The sequence below is a fragment of the Salminus brasiliensis genome, chromosome 25, assembly GCF_030463535.1.
Source record: "Salminus brasiliensis chromosome 25, fSalBra1.hap2, whole genome shotgun sequence".
NCBI lineage: Eukaryota > Metazoa > Chordata > Actinopteri > Characiformes > Bryconidae > Salminus > Salminus brasiliensis.
In genome coordinates this window covers 3,537,164-3,559,335 of record NC_132902.1, presented here as the reverse complement: position 1 = coordinate 3,559,335, position 22,172 = coordinate 3,537,164, and the positions used below count along the sequence as shown (strand labels likewise).

The 22,172-nt window shown below is 43.5% G+C and overlaps 2 protein-coding genes across 2 annotated transcripts; both read left to right on the top strand.

The window, feature by feature from the left end:
• The first annotated feature begins 4,189 nt into the window (after positions 1-4,189).
• On the top strand, positions 4,190-12,440 carry LOC140547786 (calpain-2 catalytic subunit-like). Its single transcript, XM_072670976.1, has 12 exons — positions 4,190-4,405; positions 4,992-5,061; positions 6,023-6,141; positions 6,438-6,571; positions 6,665-6,833; positions 8,149-8,232; positions 9,540-9,625; positions 10,878-10,952; positions 11,266-11,426; positions 11,741-11,904; positions 12,073-12,084; positions 12,243-12,440. Exons 1-12 carry the CDS (start codon positions 4,190-4,192, stop codon positions 12,438-12,440), a joined length of 1,488 nt encoding a protein of 495 aa, XP_072527077.1.
• Positions 12,441-14,324: 1,884 nt separating this feature from the next.
• Positions 14,325-21,415, top strand: LOC140548284 (calpain-2 catalytic subunit-like). Its single transcript, XM_072671802.1, has 12 exons — positions 14,325-14,537; positions 14,638-14,707; positions 16,022-16,140; positions 16,224-16,357; positions 16,792-16,960; positions 17,039-17,119; positions 17,211-17,296; positions 19,321-19,395; positions 19,492-19,604; positions 20,344-20,504; positions 20,599-20,610; positions 21,218-21,415. The coding sequence occupies exons 1-12, from the start codon at positions 14,325-14,327 to the stop codon at positions 21,413-21,415; spliced, it is 1,431 nt and encodes a 476-aa protein (XP_072527903.1).
• Positions 21,416-22,172: the final 757 nt, after the last annotated feature.

Sequence of the window (22,172 nt, the reverse complement as noted above, 5' to 3'; positions counted from 1 at the left end):
TGAGTTTAAAAGGCTTACTCCACCCAAATACGACTTTATCTTACAGCTTGTAGTTTACTTTAGTTTAAAAGGCTTACTCCACCCAAATACAACATTATCAAACTACTTATAGTTTGGTTTAGTTTAAAAGGCTTACTCCACCCAAATACAACATTATCGAACTACTTATAGTTTGGTTTAGTTTAAAAGGCTTACTCCACCCAAATACAACTTTATCTAACTGCTTATAATTTATTTTAAAAGGCTTTCTCCACCCAAATACGACTTTATCTTACAGCTTGTAGTTTACTTTAGTTTAAAAGGCTTACTCCACCCAAATACAACATTATCAAACTACTTATAGTTTGGTTTAGTTTAAAAGGCTTACTCCACCCAAATACAACTTTATCTAACTGCTTATAATTTAGTTTAAAAGGCTTACTCCACCCAAATACAACATTATCGAACTACTTATAGTTTGGTTTATTTTAAAAGGCTCACTCCACCCAAATACGACATTATCTAACTACTTATAGTTTATTTTAAAAGGCTTACTCCACCCAAATACAACTTTACCTGGTTAGAGTTTAATTGAAAATGATTACTCCACCCAAATACACATTTATCTAACTGATTATAGTTTAGTTGAAAAGGCTTACTCCACCCAAATGCAACTTTTGGCTTTATCTTGGTGAAATCAATAATCAATGAGAGACAAGGACTATATATATATATATATATATATATATATATATATATATATATATATATATATATATATATTAATAATTAATTTGCAAGAGAGAGAGAGAGAGATGTAAGTGAACTGAATGGTACTGACATTTGCCTTCTGAATTTTAATATTCAAACCCCACAAAGTGGATTACATCACTGAATGGTCAGACATGGACATGGACACACTATCTGTCTGTCTCACACCGCTCACACCACCTCACCTAAGCTGTCGAATGAGATTTTAAATGTTTAATGTTAAATGAAACACAGGCTGCTTCACAAGAAAGGCCTAAAGCAATTCATATTGGCCATATGCCAAATATAACATCTCACCATGAACATGATTATAGATTCACTCTGATCATCTTCATGCTGGTGCTGTCGTCCCGCCGCCTGCACATCATCACCCAGGCTTCTGGACTGTGGCGTGGGGGGATGCCAGTGTTTCAGGGTGCTCCCGTGTCTGTGTTACCTTCTACCCACCTTACAGTCAGATCTGCTGGTGTCGTCAGACCTACTCTGATCCTGCTGAGGCCATCTCTTTACCTTTTACTGACTGCCCACCTGTCCGGCCTGATGCTGATGGAAGGCTGACCGTCTGTGTTCTCCTGTTACCACTTCAAACAAGCTAACTGCTCTCCCTCCAGGCTTACTCCACCCAAATACGACTTTATCTAACTGCTTATAGTTTAGTTTAGTTTTAAAGGCTTACTTCACCCAAATACAACTTTATCTTACTGCTTATAGTTAAGGTTAGTTTTAAAGGCTTACTCCACCCAAATACGACTTTATCAAACTGATTACAGTTTAGTCTAAAAGGATTACTGCACCCAAATATGACTTTATCCAACTACTTATAGTTCAGTTTAAAAAGCTTACACCACCTAAATACAACTTTATCTAACTGCTATTAGTTTAGTTTAAAAGGTTAACTCCACCAAAATATAAATTTAACTGCTTATAGTTTAGCTTAAAAGGCTTACTCCACCCAAATACAACTTTATCTTACTGCTTATAGTTTAGTTTAGTTTAAAAGGCTTACTCCACCCAAATACAAATTTAACTACTTATAGTGTAGTTTAAAATGCTAACTCCACCCAAATACAACTTTATCTAACTGCTATTAGTTTAGTTTAAAAGGATAACTCCACCAAAATATAAATTTAACTGCTTATAGTTTAGCTTAAAGTGCTAACTCCACCCAAATACAACTTTATCTAACTGCTATTAGTTTAGTTTAAAAGGTTAACTCCACCAAAATATAAATTTAACTGCTTATAGTTTAGCTTAAAGTACTAACTCCACCCAAATACAACTTTATCTTACAGCTTATAGTTTAGTTTAGTTTAAAAGGCTTACTCCACCCAAATACAACATTATCGAACTACTTATAGTTTGGTTTAAAAGGCTTACTCTACCCAAATACAACTTTATCTTACAGCTTATAGTTTAGTTTAGTTTAAAAGGCTTACTCCACCCAAATACAACATTATCGAACTACTTATAGTTTGGTTTAAAAGGCTTACTCCACCCAAATACAAATTTATCTAGCTGCTTATGATTTATTTTAAAAGGCTTACTCCATCCAAATACAAATTTATCTAGCTGCTTATGGTTTATTTTAAAAGGCTTACTCCACCCCAATACAAATTTAACTGCTTATATTTCAGTTTAAAAGGATTACACCACCCAAATACAAATGTAACAGCTTATAGTTTAGTTTAAAAGGCTTTCTCCACCCAAATACGACTTTATCTTACAGCTTATAGTTTAGTTTAGTTTAGTTTAAAAGGCTTACTCCACCCAAATACAACATTATCGAACTACTTATAGTTTGGTTTAAAAGGCTTACTACACCCAAATACAAATTTATCTAACTGCTTATGGTTTATTTTAAAAGGCTTACTCCACCCAAATACAACTATATATTACAGCTTATAGTTTAGTTTAGTTTAAAAGGCTTACTCCACCAAAATACAAATTTAACTACTTATAGTGTAGTTTAAAATGCTAACTCCACCCAAATACAACTTTATCTAACTGCTATTAGTTTAGTTTAAAAGGATAACTCCACCAAAATATAAATTTAACTGCTTATAGTTTAGCTTAAAGTGCTAACTCCACCCAAATACAACTTTATCTTACAGCTTATAGTTTAGTTTAAAGGGTTACTCCACCCAAATACAACATTATCGAACTACTTATAGTTTGGTTTAAAAGGCTTACTCTACCCAAATACAAATTTATCTTACAGCTTATAGTTTAGTTTAGTTTAAAAGGCTTACTCCACCCAAATACAACATTATCTAACTGCTTATGGTTTATTTTAAAAGGCTTACTCCACCCAAACACAAATGTAACTTCTTATAGTGTAGTTTAAAATGCTAACTCCACCCAAATACAACTTTATCTTACAGCTTATAGTTTAGTTTAGTTTAAAAGGCTTACTCCACCCAAATACAACATTATCGAACTACTTATAGTTTGGTTTAAAAGGCTTACTCTACCCAAATACAAATTTATCTTACAGCTTATAGTTTAGTTTAGTTTAAAAGGCTTACTCCACCCAAATACAACATTATCTAACTGCTTATGGTTTATTTTAAAAGGCTTACTCCACCCAAACACAAATGTAACTTCTTATAGTGTAGTTTAAAATGCTAACTCCACCCAAATACAACTTTATCTTACAGCTTATAGTTTAGTTTAGTTTAAAAGGCTTACTCCACCCAAATACAACTTTATGTTAAAGCTTATAGTTTATTTTAAAAGGCTCACTCCACCCAAATACAAATTTATCTAGCTGCTTATGGTTTATTTTAAAAGGCTTACTCCACCCAAATACAAATTTAACTGCTTATATTTCAGTTTAAAAGGATTACTCCACCCAAATACAAATGTAACTTCTTATAGTGTAGTTTAAAAGGCTTATTCCACCCAAATACAAATTGAACTGCTTCTATTTCAGTTTAAAATGATTACTCCACCCAAATGTTTCTGTAGCCAGGTGACTGGACCTTCCAGACTGGTGTCTTTACACTACTATCACTTGAATCACACATTCACTGCCTTCAGGCCAGCTCTGCTTCACAGTCTAGAACCGATTACCTGTTCCCCTGTTGAATTGATTGATGTTATGTTATGAGGATTTGTGCTTGTTCCCAGTTTTAATGCATAAAACACATGGTCACGCTGATCGAGCCTACCAGCCCCGAGGCCCAGACTAAAGCCATGATAAACTCACAGAAGCTCCTGAACATACAGAGGCTCTTCTGATAAACCTTCTAAGTGTGAGTCTATGCAAAATAAGCCGACCATGACTTTGGCTATCACCCTCGCTGAGGCCCGGAGGTGTCAGATGGATCAGACTAAGTCTGAACACTCCGCTGCAGAGTAAAATTGGCAAGTTTCCCCAAACTTCAGAAACCTGCCGAGAACGTCTTTGGGCCACTCTCAGCTGAAGATCCCCCCAAAAATGGGAGGGGCTTTATGTTCAGCCATGGACGGGACCGCTGCCTCCAACACCGGCGTGCATCTAAACCAAGACTTTGAGGCACTGAGGAAACAGTGCTTGAAAGAGGGGGTGCTCTTCACTGACCCGAATTTCCCGGCTGGACCCAGATCTCTAGGCTTCAAGGAGCTCGGGCCAACCTCTGTCAAGGCCAGGGGAGTGGAGTGGAAGAGGCCCAAGGTGAGTGTTTTAGCCTAATCTCCGTCTGCTGCTGGGGTCAATGGAAGCCAATGGGAAGGTGCTAAAGCAAGTGTCCATTGACCTCCATTGTAAATGTGCTTCGGGTTTAGTAAGGGGAAAGCATTTGTAAGGCTACATGTCATCTACATGACATAAGGGTCATGCTCTGTAGTCCAAGACTGGGCTTAATTAATGCTTGTCTGGGAACCCATCCGGATAAAAGCTTATGTGCTACATGCAGTAGTCTTTAGCAACACTAGCCATTACATTAAAACCACCTGTCTAATACTAGTAGATTCCTTCTCAAATGACCCATCTAAGCATGGACTCCACAAGAGCTCTGCAGGTGTCCCGCAGTATCTGGCACCAAGATCCTTTAGCAGGTGGGGCCTCCATGAGCATCAATCCATGATCCATGGGTGCCCATGACCCTGTCGCTGATCCCACCTCATGACAGGTGCCACTAGAACCAGATAGCCAATGCTGGTTTTAATGTTATGGCTGCTCGGTGTTTTTCTAGCCTTTCTGTTGCTTGCTATCAGATGGAAAAGAATAAGGCAGTAGCTCCCGGCCTGCTGTGTTTCAGGACCTGTGCTCAGACCCGCAGTTCATCGTGGATGGAGCTACAAGGACCGACATTTGCCAAGGAGTGCTGGGTGAGTTTGCCAGAGCAGTGCCTCCAACAAGGGGGTTGTAGCATTTTATGCTAGCATTTCAGTCAATTATGGCTAAACACTTGAAGTGGGCTTGAAGGCTTGAAAAATAGTAGTATTAAAAAAGATTATAATATAAATAATAATAATTGGTATTAATAATATTATATAAATATATTATAATGATGTTTATAATGATGATGGTCTGTAAAATAATAGTGTTTCTCTGCAGAAAACTTCTGTAAATGTATTATTACATTTATAATAATAATAATACATTAAATTATTATTATTATTATTATTATTATTATTAATAATAAAATGTACACTCATAAAATATCAAGGATATTTGACTTACATTTTATGTTTTTTGGTTGTTAGTTTTTATTACATTGTTTTTATTTTTTACAGTGTACACATTATTATAAAAATGCTATAAGTATAAAAGTAATGAAATTTTTGGCTAAAATTACAAAGAAAAATAAAATATAAATTATTAGCACGGACCAAGAATTATTATTTTGATTATAATCTGCTTGTTTATTTATAGATAATTATTGTGATTTTATATACATTTGATGTAAATCATAATTTAAGAAAGCAGAAAAACAAGTATAAATAATGTCATATTTATTATATATTTTTAAATGTAAATACATTTTTTATTACAAATAAAATATGTATGTAAAAACATATAAAATATATGTTATATAATATAATATATTAAAAGATAATATTATTATAAAATATAAATAAAAAAAATAGAATAGTTTAATAATTCATTTCTGATCAAACTTTTGCTTCCATTGAGATCCATGTGTATGATGGAGATGTTTGAGGGCGACGAGCTGCTTAAAGGTCTAAATGGCCTCCAATCTTCTTTACCTATTCTGTGTGTACCTGTAAATCGAACCAGCTGGCAGTTCTGAGCCTAACCCAGTGTTGTGACCTCTGACCTTGGCAGGTGACTGCTGGCTGATGGCGGCTATCGCCTCTCTGACTCTGGACAAAGACATTCTGGCACGCGTGATTCACCCAGAGCAGAACTTTACCGACGACTACGCTGGCATCTTTCATTTCCAGGTAATGTTTACTAGCTGTCCAAATATTTGTGGACACCCCCTTACTGACGAATTCATTCAGCTGTTGAAAAGAAGGATAAATGAGCAGGTGTCCAAATACTTTTGTCCACACAGTGCTTGTATTTGAAACACATTTAGAGCTAGATGAGTATATTGGCTGAGGCTGACCAGCCTGACCAAGCTGTAGTCCATCTGCTGATGCTAATCTGTGTTAGCCACCCAATGCAGCACCAGATGGGCTACAGGGTGGACCCGTTAAGCAGGTGGACCTCATAAAGTGAACCTTGCTCTCCCCAGCTGTGGCAGTACGGGAGGTGGGTGGACGTTGTCATTGATGACTTGCTGCCCACCAGACAAGGGAAGCTGCTGTTCGTCCACTCAGTGGAGAACAATGAGTTCTGGAGCCCTCTGCTGGAGAAGGCCTATGCTAAGTGAGTGTGACCTGTGTGTGTGTGTATGTGTGGGCACAGCTGTAGCTGTGGTGCTGTGGAGGCGACGTGGTCTCAGAGGGTCTTGCTCTGCAGGGTGAACGGCAGCTACGAGGCTCTTTCTGGAGGCTTGGCAACGGAAGGCTTCGAGGACTTCACCGGAGGCATCGCCGAGCGCTACAAGCTGACCGCGGCCCCTCCGGGCCTGTTCAGCATCATGAGGAAAGCACTGAGTCGGGGGTCTCTGCTCAGCAGCTCTATATCTGTGAGTATGGCTTCACCAACTGCCCACTTTATTAGAAACCTCTCCTGTGTGGCTCCACCTTGTTGGTGTACGGTTAGAGAAAGTCTGGGTCAGTCCTCCTCTGTCCACTGCTGTGGTCACAAACGGACCAACTGAGTAGGGGTGCAACGTGGGTGTTTCTAATAAAGTGGCAGCATAAGGTAGGTGTTTCTTATAAAGTGGCCAGCGAGTGGAGGTGCAAGGTGGGGTTTCTAATTAAGTGGCCAGTGAGTGAATGTGCAAGGTAGGTGTTTCCAATAAAGTGGCCAGTGAGTGGAAGCGCAAGGTGAGGTTTCTAATAAAGTGGCCAGTGAGTGAATGCGCAAGGTAGGTGTTTCTAATAAAGTGGCCAACGAGTGGAGGTGCAAGGTGGGGGTTCTAATAAAGTGGCCAGTGAGTGGAAGTGCAAGGTAGGTGTTTCTTATAAAGTGGCCAGTGAGAGCAGGCGCAAGGTGGGGGTTTCTAATAAAGTGGCCAGTGAGAGCAGGCGCAAGGTGGGGGTTTCTAATAAAGTGGCCATTGAGAGCAGGCGCAAGGTGGGGGTTTCTAATAAAGTGGCCAGCGAGTGAATGCGCAAGGTGGGTGTTTCAAATAAAGTGGCCAGTGAGAGCAGTCGCAAGGTAGGTGTTTCAAATAAAGTGGCCGGTGAGAGCAGTCGCAAGGTAGGTGTTTCTAATAAAGTGGCCAACGAGTGGAGGCGCAAGGTGGGGGTTTCTAATAAAGTGACCGGCAAATGCAAGTATGAGGTATGTGTTTCTAATAAAGTGGCCAGCGAGTGGAGGCGCAAGGTGGCGTTTCTAATATAGTGGCCAGCCAGTGGAGGTGCAAGGTGGCGTTTCTAATATAGTGGCCAGCCAGAGGAGACGCAAGGTGGGGGTTCTAATAAAGTGGCCAGCAAGTGGAGGTGCAAGGTGGGGTTTCAAATAAAGTGGCCAGTGAGAGCAGACGCAAGGTGGGAGTTTCTAATATAGTGGCCAGCCGGTGGAGGTGCAAGGTGGGGGTTTCTAATAAAGTGGCCAGCGAGTGGAGGTGCAAGGTGGGGTTTCAAATAAAGTGGCCAGTGAGAGCAGATGCAAGGTGGGAGTTTCTAATATAGTGGCCAGCCGGTGGAGGTGCAAAGTGGGGGTTTCTAATAAAGTGGCCAGTGAGTAGAAGCGCAAGGTAGGTGTTTCTGATAAAGTGGTCAGCAAGTGCAAGTATGAGTTATGTGTTTCTAATAAAGTGGCCAGTAAGTGGAAGTATGAAGCAGGTGTTTCTGATAAAGTGGCCAGTGAGTTTCGTTTCTGTTTCTGAGCAGCCCAGCACAGCAAACGAAAAGGAGGCCAAGACCAAAGAGCATCTGGTGACGACCCACGCCTATTCCATCACCGGAGCAGAAGAGGTCAGCCTCAAGTTCGTCTCGCTAGCTGTGTTAGCTTCCCTAACCTCACACCCCGTCTGAATTTACCGCCCCGAGGACCCTCAGGCAAAAGTTAGCCTGGATTAGCCTGAGCTAACCCTGCTAGCCGGTATTATGACATGTGCTCTTGCCCTCAAATTTGGTTAGAAGTTGAGTGATGCTGTTGAGTGGTTGCTATGGTATTTTCAAGTTCTTACTGGTTGTTACATATTGGTTGCTAGGATGTTGCTTGGCAGTTGCTATGGTAACCCAGGTTGTTTTATAGCCATTTATCATTTTTTAGGCAGTGGCTGTAATTGCTGTTGCTTAGTGGTCGCTACAGTGTTGCCAGACATGTATCCCGCATGTCTGCTGTGGTGTTGCTAGACAGTTGCTGTGATGTTGTTTAGTGGTTGATAGAAGGTTGCTATAGTGAATGCTAGGTGGTTGCTATGGTGTTGCTAGGTGGTTGCTATAGTATTCTATTCTATGCCATGGTGTCGCTTAGCGTTTGCTAGATGACTGCTATAGTGGATGCTAGGTGGTTGCTATGGTGTTGCTCTTTTTATAGTATTTTAGGCAGTGGTTGTAGTGCCAGGCAGGTATCCCACATGGCTGCTATGGCGTTGCTAGGGGGTTGCTGTGGTGTTGCTACATGGCTGCCGTAGTGGATGCTGGGTGGTTGCTTGATGGTTGCTTTAGTGTTGCAAGGTGGCTCCTATGGAATTTTAGGCCGTTGCTGCGGTGTTGCACAGTGGCTGCCATAGTAAATCAGGCAGTTGCTAGGGTGTTGCCTAGTGGTTGCTATAGTGTTGCAAGGCAGTTGCTACGGTATAGCAAGTGGTTGCTGTGATGTTGCTAAAGTGGTTGATATGGTGTCCCTAGATAGTTGCTATAGTGTTGCAAGGTGGTTGCTGTGGTATGTCAGACAGTTGCTACGGTGTTGCCTGGAGGTTGCTATGTCGTTGCAAGGCGGTTGCTACGGAATCCCAGGTGGGTGCTATGGTGTTGCTAAATTGGTTGATATGGTGTTCCTAGATAGTTGCAAGGTGGTTGCTGTGGCATTTCAGGCAGTTGCTATGGTTCTTTTGGACAGTTGTGCTTATAAAATCAAATCTTTCACTGATTGTTGGCAGCATTACTGCCGTAGCTTCAATTAAAACACCTAAAGAAGCTAAATCTGGACACCAGACCTGTCTTGGCTGACCAGCTACTTTTCCTGTAAATAATGTCACCTGATCTTGCAGTAGTTTCTGAACTGCAGTGTGTCGTGGGGACTGTAGAGGGGGCACTCACCGCTGTGTCTGTAGGTTCACATGAGTGAGAGTCCAGTGGAGCTGGTGCGTCTCAGGAACCCGTGGGGTCACATGGAGTGGAACGGCGCTTGGAGTGATGGGTGAGCCGTCAATGAATTTTTTGTTTATTTTATATTATTTGAGTTATTTTTAGGTGGTTTAAAGGTTCCAGATCCTAAATGTTTTTAGGATTTTATGTTAATGAGCTCTGTTCTGATTGGTTGGCCTCATTCATAAATGTGTCCAGACTGAAACACTGCTTGTAAGCTTTAAGAATGAGTGTTTCAGTCTGGACTGGTTTTTGATTGGATTTTGGTAGAAATATATATATAAAAAAAGTCATCATGTGACTCAAGTTGAGATATGTTAATGAGCTGTGTTCTGATTGGTTGTCTCATGTATAAAGTATCAAGTATAGCTAAAACATTAGCTATACTTTTAGGGCAAGGGAGTTAAACCCTGAACGGGTTGGAGATATGCAAATTCAAATTCAATTTATTTAATGTATTCAAATCAGGCTGGTATATTTGCATATTGGGATATATATTTGCATATATGGACATTTGTGCAGTATGTATGCACTGTTCATTCCCCAGCCCATACATAGACACTGCATAGACAATGGCTGCGTCCCAAATGCGCACTACACACTAATACTATACGGAATAGACTGTATGCTAACCTTAATAGTGCCCTTTTCTAGTAACAGGAAGTGATGCAATGTTGCCATGCCAACACACGTCACCGCAGGTTCTTCTTATGCTGTCGTCGTTGCACTTAAGGTTATCGCTATCCGCCATTTTTCCGAATAATTGTATGGAGAAACGTGATTAGCTCCTCCCTTTCCATTTTGCATTGCATTGTGGGAGTATATATCTCAGATATTTAAGTATACTCAACTTTCAGACGATTATCTGCACTACGTACTTCTTACTCAAAACCTAGGCGGTGTTAGTGTTCGGTACACTATTGGGACGTACCCAATCCTTGTGTTTGTGATGTCATAAAAACTCAACTCAACTAATTTGCATATATTTGTTTGGTTCAACCTACAAGCGAAATGTTCAAAAATCAGCCCCGCCCGAAGCACTCCTGCTGAAGTTATGAGGAGTGCTCATCATTAAAGGAGGCCAGCCCATTAGAGCAGAGCTCATTTGCATAGAGCAGTCTTAAAGGCACAGTAACAGAAATAGCCACAGATTTAAAGGGGCCTGCCAGAGGTCTTGTGGAGTCCATGGTCAGATCAGTTGTGGCGGCAGGTGGTGCTAAGGTTGTGGTATGTGTGTGTGTGTGTGTGTGTGTGTGTGAGACAATGGCACATTTCTAATACACCACTCTGACCATCTTCTTCAGCTCCAAAGAGTGGGATCTTGTCTTGCCGGAGGAAAAAGGTAAACTGGACCACTCAGCTGATGACGGAGAGTTCTGGTAAGATTAATCAGTGTAGCATGGAGACGCATTCACTAATTACCCATCACACCTCACACACACACACGTGTGTATCGATTGTAGGTGCGATTTTGTGCATCGTAGCTGTCCAACGTGTCCAAAAGTGCTTGGTCCCCCTATAATTGCCCCCCCCCCCCCCCCCCCCACTAGCCCTCATTGCCGTTCTACTGTAACTAATGTAAAGGGCTTTTTTTTTTTGGAAGGTTCTTCATGCTCAATCATGGTTCTGTATGGAACCAACCTCCGTCTCCGTCTCTGACACTGTCTCCGTCTCCGTCCCTCTCTTCTCCAGGATGGCGTACTCAGACTTTGTGCAACGGTACTCTGTGGTAGAGATCTGCAACCTGACTCCAGACGCTTCTAGCTGTGAGGAGGTGCAAAGCTGGAACTTTTACCAGTTCGAGGGCAGCTGGAAGGTGGGCTCCACAGCCGGGGGCTGCGGTAATAACCCAGGTGCCTGTCGCTCATACGCACTCACACAATCCTTTGCCACTTTATTAGAAACCCTAGAAGTACTGTTAGAACCTCACCACTGCTGACCGTGTTGCTAAAATGCATCGTGTTGGTCAGGGTGTTCCGCAGGGTTCTATTCTTGGTCCCCTTTCTTTTCTCATTTTACAGTATTTCCAAACCATCCCAGTCGAAGTATCCTAGCAACATCATAGCCATCAACCACCTGGGGATTTCACCCTGGGGACTAGACAGTTGCAGCCTGGCTAAACTAGCCGTACAGTAGGTGGCTCTGATGCCGTTTCTGTTTCCTCCAGCTACATTCAGCTCGAACCCCCAGTTTGGGATAAAACTTGACCACATGAATGACAGGGACAATGACGGAGAATGCTCTGTCCTCGTGGGTCTGATGCAGAAAGGTGGGCGCAGCGAGAGAGATTTGGGACATGGCTACAACTTCATTGGCTTCGCCATCTACAAGGTACCACCACCACCACTACTGTTTCTTGCTTGGGTAATCTGGTCATTGGTGAGGGCTGTGGTTTCTAGGCCTGTTTACTTTATGGTGGTCTTAAAGGGCGGGGGGGGGGGGGGGGGTGTCAGTCTTGTATTGTAGTGATCTGGTGTTTTCTCTGTGTTTGTGTTGCAGGTTCCAGTCGAGGTGTGTATGTGCACACAGGACGATGGAGTGGATGCGGCGAGGATCCCTCTGGGCCCGATCATTTATTTTGTATTTATTTTATCGCAGATGTAAACAAATGCCCGTCCGTGTGTGTGCTTAACCTGTTGCGCATCCCTGTGTTTTTGCCTGTGTTGCAGCGTAAGGGCCGCAAGGATGTCCACCTGGGCCCCGATCATCTGCAGCGCCTGAAGCCGGTGGCGAAAAGCAGCTTCATCAACTCTCGCGAAGTGTGTGAGCGCTTTAAACTGCCGCTCGGAGAGTACGTCATCATCCCCTCCACCTTTGAGCCGGACCACGAGGGCAGTTTCCTGCTGAGAGTGTTCTCTGAGAAGTAGACGTCCTCCAATCCTCAATGATGGGGATCTATGTCTGTTTAATTATACATATAAATACAGAAAAACATACACTTTAATAATATATAATATAATTATACTTTATATATGTATAATGTTGTAATGTGATGAACCAAAACATTCCCGATACAAACACCCAACCCTAAGCTAGTGGCTGCCAGCGCTGTTTTTTTGACACATTCCCCATTTCGGCTTTGACGGACGGCCCAGTTTGAGCTCACGATAATGAGCCACTGCTCAACCCACCCCCCTACGGCCCCCCACCCCCCACTCACCCCTCTTTTTCAATAAATCAAGCCAAGCGTCAAGTCAAGACTCTAGTTTGTACTAGCTAGCGACCATTTACTTCACCTTGAGTTCATATCCCTAGCTCTCTCTCTCTTTCTCTGAGCCGTAGTCTGTAACTATACCTATACCAATCTTTCTCTCCATATTTATTTTATTTATTTTATTTATTTCATTCTTTTTGCTATCTGCAGTTAGTTTTTGTTGGACATGGTACATTTTCGTACATTCTGAAATAGCCCAAGACACTATATAGCCCAAATAAAAATGCATCTTGCAAACAAAGCTGCCTTTAGAAACTGCTTTTGCAAAAGTATGGGGGGCAGTGTAATTCTAATAAGCCTGCTGGTGATGTAGTGGTGATGGTGGTGTACTGTTTTCTCTCTTAGGCGGCCCACAAAAACTGACTAATGGACTGGAGCCTTAAATTTACACCCCCCCCCCCAAAAAAAAAGGGTCATTAAAAATTGCAACAATAAACTTATCAATTAAATAATATTTTATTTCTAGATTCTTCTTTCTCTTTGAAATATGTTGGCTAGATATTTAATGACATTCATATGATTGAGCCTTGGCAGCCGACGTCTAACTACCAGTGTTTTGGTTTAATGGAGTCAAACAGGCCCTTATTTTTGTTCTATTAGTAGGATAGTAAAATGATAGTAATGGGCCATTACTAGTAGTGCCACAAGGCTCGATTCTAGGGCCTTTGCTTTTCCATTTGTGCAGGTTACCTCTAGAAAAACTAGGAAGAATTTGTTACAATGAGAAATTATTATTATACACATCATCTAAAGAAGAGCAATCTTGAAGCTTGGCCTTCTGACTATTACTAGATCTAGCTCTTCAGTTTGGGTTCAGTGTTCATAAACACTGGCAAAAGAAGGAGGAAATGAACACCTGTATGATAACGCTAATTTCTGCTAGCCTTCCTGTGGGGTTGTGTTTGTGGGAGCCCCTTGTAATGAATGTATTAAGCTACTTTAAGTACTTTAATTACCCAGATACAGCTTGTCTAGTCCCTGTAGAGAAGTACTGCCAATAGAATAGGACTCAACATGAGCCGTTTGGCACCATGCCTCCTAATGCCAGGCGTGGGCTAGTAGAGGGGTATAGAGCACCCCCAGCATTGAGCTGTGGAGCAGTGGAAGAACTGTGTTCTCTGGAATGATGATGGTGCTGGTGCTCTGTCCAATACTTCTGGGATGAGGTGAGGTGGTGTCGCTCAGTGCCATCAAATCCTCACAGCAATGCTCCTCCAAAATCTACTAAAGACAACTGAGCAACCACACAAGACGCCATAGCATATGCCCCAGCAATCACCTAGCAACCACTTAACCACCTAGGTTGCCACAGCAACCCCTAACCCCCATTAAAGTTTAACGGTACTAAAAATCACTAAAGTCTCTAGACTAGAACGTAGCTCAACTGAAAGTATGCTGTTTTTACCTTCTTCCTAATTCGTCCAAACCCCGCCTGACAAAAAGTGCCCGGGGGGGCGGAGAGACTCAAACTCCCTTAACCCGCTTCTGGAAGCCGTAACCCTCACTGTCAGTGTTTACACCCTTCCTGAGAGGAGAAATGTCAACAACGGCCTCAACCTTAGGCAGGGTGCGAGCCAGGGCCTCCGTTCCGTACCTGGACCAAGACTTCCAAGTGTTGAGGAACAGGTGTCTGAGTAGTGGGCAGCTGTTTCGTGACCCTGCTTTCCCTGCTGCCCCCGAGTCCTTGGGCTTTGATGAACTCGGACCCACCTCGCCCAAGACCACAGGAGTGCAATGGATGAGACCCAGGGTAAGTGCTGCCAAAGTCAGGCTAACCAAGGTCATGTTATGAGGTAAAGGAAGTGCAGTAGCAGATGTTTGTCCGCTCAGCTGCTCACTGTGTCGCGCAGGACCTGTGCTCCAACCCCCAGTTCATCGCCGGCGGGGCCACGAGGACGGATATCTGCCAAGGGTCCCTAGGTAAGTGGTGACGGAGTGATCTGTGGATCTACAGAAAGCTTAGGCTCATGCTGGCAGAAACTGCAGTCACTCTCACACGCCTACCTGCTCTTAGGCTGCGGTCAGAAACTCCCCGAGCCTGTTATGCCAGAGCCTTTGTTCTGAGGAGCTCTCTGGTGTTTATTTAGCTGAGCAGCCATGTCATAAATGCTGAAGATCAGAGGAGATGCGATATGGGCCAGATTCCAGAGGCGCAACGGCACTTGCAGCACTGTAAACTGTAAACTCATTCATGAAGCCGCTGTAACGGTGTACCACTAGCTTTTAGCCACTCCGGAGGCTCTAGTGCGCCAGATAAGGACATCGGTCCTTGCTTCAGTTGGCCTAGCGTTAGCTTTTAGTCCTTTCAGAGGCCCATGAGGCTCCAGTGTGCCAGATAACGCCACCAGTCCTTGCTTCAGTTGGCCTAGCGTTAGCTTTTACCCACTCCAGAGGCCTGAGAGGCTCCAGTGTGCCAGATAATGGCATCAGACCTTATTTTGGCTGGCCTAGCGTTAGCTTTTAGCCACTCCAGAGGCCTGAGAGGCTCCAGTGTGCCAGATAATGGCATCAGACCTTATTTTGGCTGGCCTAGCGTTAGCTTTTAGCCACTCCAGAGGCCCGAGAGGCTCCAGTGTGCCAGATAACGCCACCAGTCCTTGCTTCAGTTGGCCTAGCGTTAGCTTTTACCCACTCCAGAGGCCTGAGAGGCTCCAGTGTGCCAGATAATGGCATCAGACCTTATTTTGGCTGGCCTAGCGTTAGCTTTTAGCCACTCCAGAGGCCTGAGAGGCTCCAGTGTGCCAGATAATGGCATCAGACCTTATTTTGGCTGGCCTAGCGTTAGCTTTTAGCCACTCCAGAGGCCCGAGAGGCTCCAGTGTGCCAGATAACGCCACCAGTCCTTGCTTCAGTTGGCCTAGCGTTAGCTTTTACCCACTCCAGAGGCCCGAGAGGCTCCAGTGTGCCAGATAACGCCACCAGTCCTTGCTTCAGTTGGCCTAGCGTTAGCTTTTACCCACTCCAGAGGCCTGAGAGGCTCCAGTGTGCCAGATAATGGCATCAGACCTTACTTTGGCTGGCCTAGCATTAGCTTTTAGCCACTCCAGAGGCCTGAGAGGCTCCAGTGTGCCAGATAACGACATCAGTCCTTGCCAAATTTGGCTTAGCAGCTTTTAGCACTTGGACCTCTACAGTCACTAGTTATATACTGACAACAAACTGAAGAAGTATTATGGGGGATCTAGGCTGCTGCTAATCCAGCTTACTGCAAGACATTTGCTTTCATCCCGGCAGGTGACTGCTGGCTGATGGCGGCAATCGCCTCTCTGACTTTGAACCAAGATGTCCTGGCACAGGTCATTTACCCAGGACAGAGCTTTACGGAGGACTACGCTGGGATCTTTCACTTCCAGGTCAGAGTCTGCTGCTGTCTAGCTGAGGACACCCAGAATAGCAGCGTATTGTTTAATAATGATTGGTTTAATTCTCTCTACAGCTGTGGCAGTATGGGCAGTGGGTGGACGTCGTCGTTGATGACAAACTGCCCACCATAAATGGAAAGCTGTTGTTCGTCCAGTCAGCTGACAGAAATGAGTTCTGGACGGCACTGCTGGAAAAGGCCTATGCTAAGTGAGTGCCTAATTGCGACAGTCCTCTAAAACTTCTTCACAGGTGCATAATTAAATGACCGACACTGCTTTCACTAATCTGGGCTGGACGCAGGACCCCGAGACCCCGGGACCTGGACGATCTCCAGCCTTTTAGTAATGCATTCATTAGAAGGTGTGTCCTCAAATGTGGGGGATATATAGGGGGTGTAATTATAAAAAAGTTTGTGGACACCTGCTTATCTGCTCATTCAATGTTTCCTCTGGAATTAAGGGTATTCATAGGGAGTGTGTCCCCTCCTTGTCGTGTCTTTATTGATGTTAAAACATTGCTGCGAGGGTTTGATTGTATTGAGACACTGATGAGCTCCAATAGGTCAGTGGTCTCCAACTATCCAGTTCCTCTGGTTCTTTAACATAATATGACTGAGGCAGTGTATCTCCATGCTCTTCAAGGGTGAACGGCAGCTACGAGGCTCTGAAAGGGGGGTGTGCCATTGAAGGCTTTGAGGACTTCACCGGAGGCATCTCGGAACGTTACCAGCTCAGCGAAGCTCCAGCCAACCTGTTTCGGGTCATGAAGCGGGCCCTGAAGAGAGGCTCCCTGCTGAGCACTGCTATAGCCGTGAGTTCCAAAGCTGGCATGAAGTTCTGCTGGGTAGACATGGGCTCTAACATTCTAACGTGTTGCGTTTTTGAGCAGGGCCATGTGGACGAGGCGGAGGAAGTGACCAAGGAGCAGCTGGTCAAGAGACATGCCTACTCCGTCACAGCGGCAGTAGAGGTCAGGCACAGCGGTATTAGAAACCCAGGTTCTAAAGGATTGAGCTCCTGTTCTCACTGACGGAAGTTTCTGCCGATTTTCTCTGCTGTAGGTTCATGTGGGAGCTGGTCAGGTGCAGCTGGTGCGCCTGAGGAACCCCTGGGGTCACAAGGAGTGGAGCGGTGCTTGGAGTGATGAGTAAGGCTCTTGGCCAATCATGGATCATGCTGATTTGGATACTGTGATACTGTGGTTGAGGCCGGTCTGGAACAATGCGTTGCTTTCAGGTCAGGGTCGTCTGGCACTTGTCTCAGACTCCATGGTTTTTGTACTCAGACTTATCTTGGACTGGTCAGTATTTGTAATTAGACTTGTCTTGGACTAGCTAGCACATGTACTTAGACTTGTCTCGGATAAGATAGTATTTGTACTTAGACTTGTCTCGGATAAGATAGTATTTGTACTCAGGCTTGTTCTCTTGGACTAGATAGTATTAGTAGTCAGACTTTAATTGGACTAGCTAGTACTCATGTTTAGACTTGTCTGGGACTGGATAGTATTTATGCTCAGACTTGTCTTAGACTAGACAACACATACTCAGACTTGTCTTTGACAATGTGACAATGTGATCAGACTTGTCTTGAACTAGATGGTATTTGTACTCAGACCTGTTTTGGGCTAGAAAGTATTTGTTCTCAGACTTTTCTAGGATTGGACAATTTGTACTTAGACCTGTTTTGGACTAGCTAGCACATGTACTTAGACTTGTGTTGGATAAGACGGTATTAACACTCAGACTAGCTAGCACTTGTCCTTAGACCTGTCTGGGACTAGATAGTATTAGTACTCAGTCTTGTCTTGGACTAGATAGTTTTTGTTCTTAGACCTGTCTAGGATTGGATAGTATTAATGCTCATACCTTCCTTGGACTAGATAGCACTTGTACTTAGACCTGTCTGGGACTAGATAGAACTTGTGCTCACACTTGTCTTGGACTAGCAAGCACATGTACTTAGGCTTGTCTTGGATAAGATAGTATTTGTACTTAGACTTGTCCTGGACTAGACAGAACTTGTACTCAGGCTTGTCTTGGACTAGATAGTATTAGTAGTCAGACTTTTATTGGACTAGCTAGCACTCATGCTCAGACCTGTCTGGGACTAGATAGTATTTGTGCTTAGACTTGTCTTGGAAAAGACAGCACTTGTACTCAGACCTGTCTGGGGCTAGATAGAACTTGTGCTCAGACTTGTCTTGGACTAGATAGCATATGTACTTAGATTTGTCTCGGATAAGATAGTATTAGTATTCAGACTGGTCTTGAACTAGAGAAAACTTGTGCTCAGACTTTTCTAGGATTGGACAATATTTGTACTTAGACCTGTTTTGGACCAGCTAGCACATGTACTTAGACTTGTTTTGGATAGCTAGTATAGACTAGCTAGCACTTGTACTCAGACCTGTCTTGGACTAGATAGTATTTGTGCTCAGACTGGTCTTGGACTAGCTAGCACATGTACTTCGACTAATACTATCTCAGATAAGATAGTATTAGTATTTAGACTGATCTTGGACTAGATAGAACTTGTGCTCAGACTTGTCTTGGACTAGATAGTATTTGAGCTTAGACTTATCTTATACTAGACATCACCTGTACTCAAAACTGTTTGGGACTAAGTAGCATATGTACTAAGATTTGTCTTGGATAGTATTAGGATAGTATTAGCATTCAGACTGATCTTGGACTCGATAGAACTTGTGCTCAGACTTTTCTAGGATTGGACGGTATTTGTACTTAGACATGTTTTGGACTAGCTAGCACTTGTACTCAGACCTGTCTGGGACTTAATAGTATTTGTGTTCAGCCTGGTCTGGGACTAGCTAGCACATGTACTTCGACTAATTCTACCTCAGATAAGATTTAGACTGGTTTTGGACTAGATAGAACTTGTACTCAGACTTGTCATGGACTGCATAGACTTTGTGATTGGGCTTGTTTAGGACTAGCTAGCACATGTATTTAGACTTGTCTTTGACTAGATGACACTCGTACTTAGATCTTATTTGTTCTCAGGCCGGTCCAGGATTGGATAGTGTTTGTGATCAGACTTTATATTCAGATCCATTTAGGACTGAACAGTGTCCTAAAGAAGAGACGGATGAACCTGTTTTAAAGAACCTGTTTCATATATCTAAGAAGATTCTCTTATCATCTATCTCAGATCCAGAGAGTGGAGTAGCGTCCCGCCACAGGTCAAGGCTAAACTCAATCACTGTGCAGATGATGGAGAGTTCTGGTGAGTTTTCTTAAAGAAAGAGTATATTGGTCAAAGATGTCCCCCTTCCTTCTGCCTGTGATTCCCAGTGCTTTTGTCTCCTGGTCTCTCTTGCAGGATGTCATACACAGACTTTAAGGAGCAGTACTCAAAGCTGGAGATCTGTAACCTGATTCCAGATGCTCCAAGCCACAGTCGTGTTGGCCACTGGGACCTTTGGCAGTTTGAGGGTACCAAAATAATATCAACCAGCCCTTTACAATAACAAATTATAATATGCATGCCATCAAAAGTCAGTGAGGACTCCTGCCACCCAGATGTTCAAGTTCAAATTCAAGACATTTCAGGCATCCTTGGGGTTGCAGTTACTTGTCCGAGTCAGCAGAGGGCGCGTATAGCCGGACAAGGCAGAAGCAGGGCTTATACTGTGGACAGTCTGGGAGAGCCTTGGCCTCCCAGGCCTCCTCGGTGTTTAAGTGAGAGAGATTAGTGAGACTAGTGAGAGAGACTAGTGTCTGGGCGGCCAAGGTCCTGTTATGCCTCACATGGGTGTCCTTCAGCTGGGGTTCACCAGCAACCACTAGCCAACCATGATTTCTCTGCTGCACCCCAACATGGCCTCTGAATTGAGGAGCCTTGGGCCAATTCAGCACCCTGGAGAGCGTCCGGTAATAATAATGGCACGATTCCGAGAGCCCAAAAGGAGTGAAGCCGGGGGAGGCCTGTGGTGTCTCCCTCACTGCAAAGAGCTGGTAGGGGTGGAGGAGGTCCCAGTTGAGTCTCATCAGCCGGGGCGGCATGGGCTTTGGTGATTGGCCGGAACCTCGGAGGTTCTGAGGTTTGCGAGGATATTTAGTGCCTTAAATGGCCTCCCCATGGGACGCCCCTCATGAGCACCCCCTTATGGTCAGTTCTAAACCTGTTCTTTTTTGCTACAGTTGCTACATAGAGTTTTTCTGCTTTCTCCAGCTACGTTCAGATCTAATCGGCAGTTCCTGATAAAACTGTCTAGCAAGGGCCAGGGTGGCACGCGCACCTGCTCCGTACTCGTGGGTCTGATGCAGAAAAACGTCCGCAAACAGAAACAGCTTGGATGCCACTTCAGCAACATCGGTTTTGCCATCTATCCGGTAAGATATGAGGCTAATCCTTCTTAAGTGACACGACTGAGTGCTAATATTGCTCGCTAAAAACAGTGTTCTCCGGTGTGTGTTTGTGTTTCAGGTCCCGAAAGAGGTGCGTACAAGCAAACATTGCCTGTATCTCTGGATGCTTTTACTTTCGCTTTTTACAGCTCATCCCAAAGGGCTTGATTCAGTTATTACCTGACGAGCTGGGTTGACGATCAGGTTGTGTTGGGGAAGGACATAACTGAACTTGTGCATGGCGTTGGATCCCCAGGTCTGGCGATACCATAGCTCTAGATCTGTGGTTCCTTACCTTGAACCTGGAGGACTTTCTGTCCTGGACACATTTTTTTGTGTTTACCCTGCTCCCAGCACTCCTGGTCCACCTGATCAGCTAATTTATAAGACCTTCCTGAGCTGAAGGTATTGAGGTATTGAGAGCAGGAAACCACAAAAATGTTCATCAGTGTAGATGAGTGGTCTCCAACCCTGCTTCTGGAGAACTTCCTTCCCACAGACTTTGGGCCCAAGCCTAATCCAGCCCTTCAGATCCAAGTGATGACTGCCTTCTGTAAAGCTTACCTGGCTGAATGGGGTGTGCTTAGATATGGGTTGGAGTTGAAGCCTGGATGAAAGCAAATCTCCATGAGGAGGGTTGGAGACCACCGCTCTAGATGTGTAGATGCACGTTTACATACTCTTGTGTATATCCTCAGTATGCAGGTCGCAAGGGCGTCCATTTGAGTTCTGAAGCGCTGTCTCGCATGAGGGCCGTCATCAGATCTGAACAACACCCGATGCGTGAAGTGTGCCAGCGCTTCGAGCTGCTTCCTGGAGAGTACGTCATCATTCCCTCCACACATGAGCCGAACCAGGAGAGCAGTTTCCTGCTGAGGGTGTTCTGTGAGAAGTAGCCTCTAGGTCTGTGCTTCCAGAGATGTTTGCAGATGTGCTGGAACACAGTTTACAGTCCAGCAGATTCTGTCCTTTTTTTAAGTGAGTCTTCAGAGTTAATAAAAAAGTTTGTTGGAGTTTTTCACCTTTCCTGCTTTGTGGAATAAGAAATGCTTAAACCATCAGCAGCCGGAGCCAGAGGGAGCACAATCGGCCTAGCTCTCGCTCCCCAGTGTGAGGCTGGCCAACGCGAGAATCTACCAGCCGATGAATCAGAGCTGGGTCGCCCTCCTGGCACTTTCCTCCAAATGCATTTGATAGCTATCTAAAATTGGGTAAAAATAAATAAATAAATAAATAAATAAAATGTATATGCAATGTTTTTGCTGCTACTGATTATTATTATTATGACAGCAGATCAGATAAGTGTTGTATAATCCGGGCAACAGAAAACAAAAATTATGGAATTTTTAAAATAAAATGTTATAAATTATTAATTATTATTTTTTGACCATATTGACAATATTGACATTTAAGATCAAAAACAAAATTTCAGTTGACAATTTGGAGAGAAAATTAGCAAGGGTTTAGGTAACAGTAGCATTAAATGCAGATAAGAATAATAAACAAATAAAATAAAGAAAATAAAATATTTTAAAAATTCTCTGTTTTTAAAAACACATATTTTTATTTAAAAGTTAGAAAGCAAACATGTTTATATAACATGTAAGATTTAGATCTACATAGCTTACTCATTAAAGTGACAGTTCTAAAGTG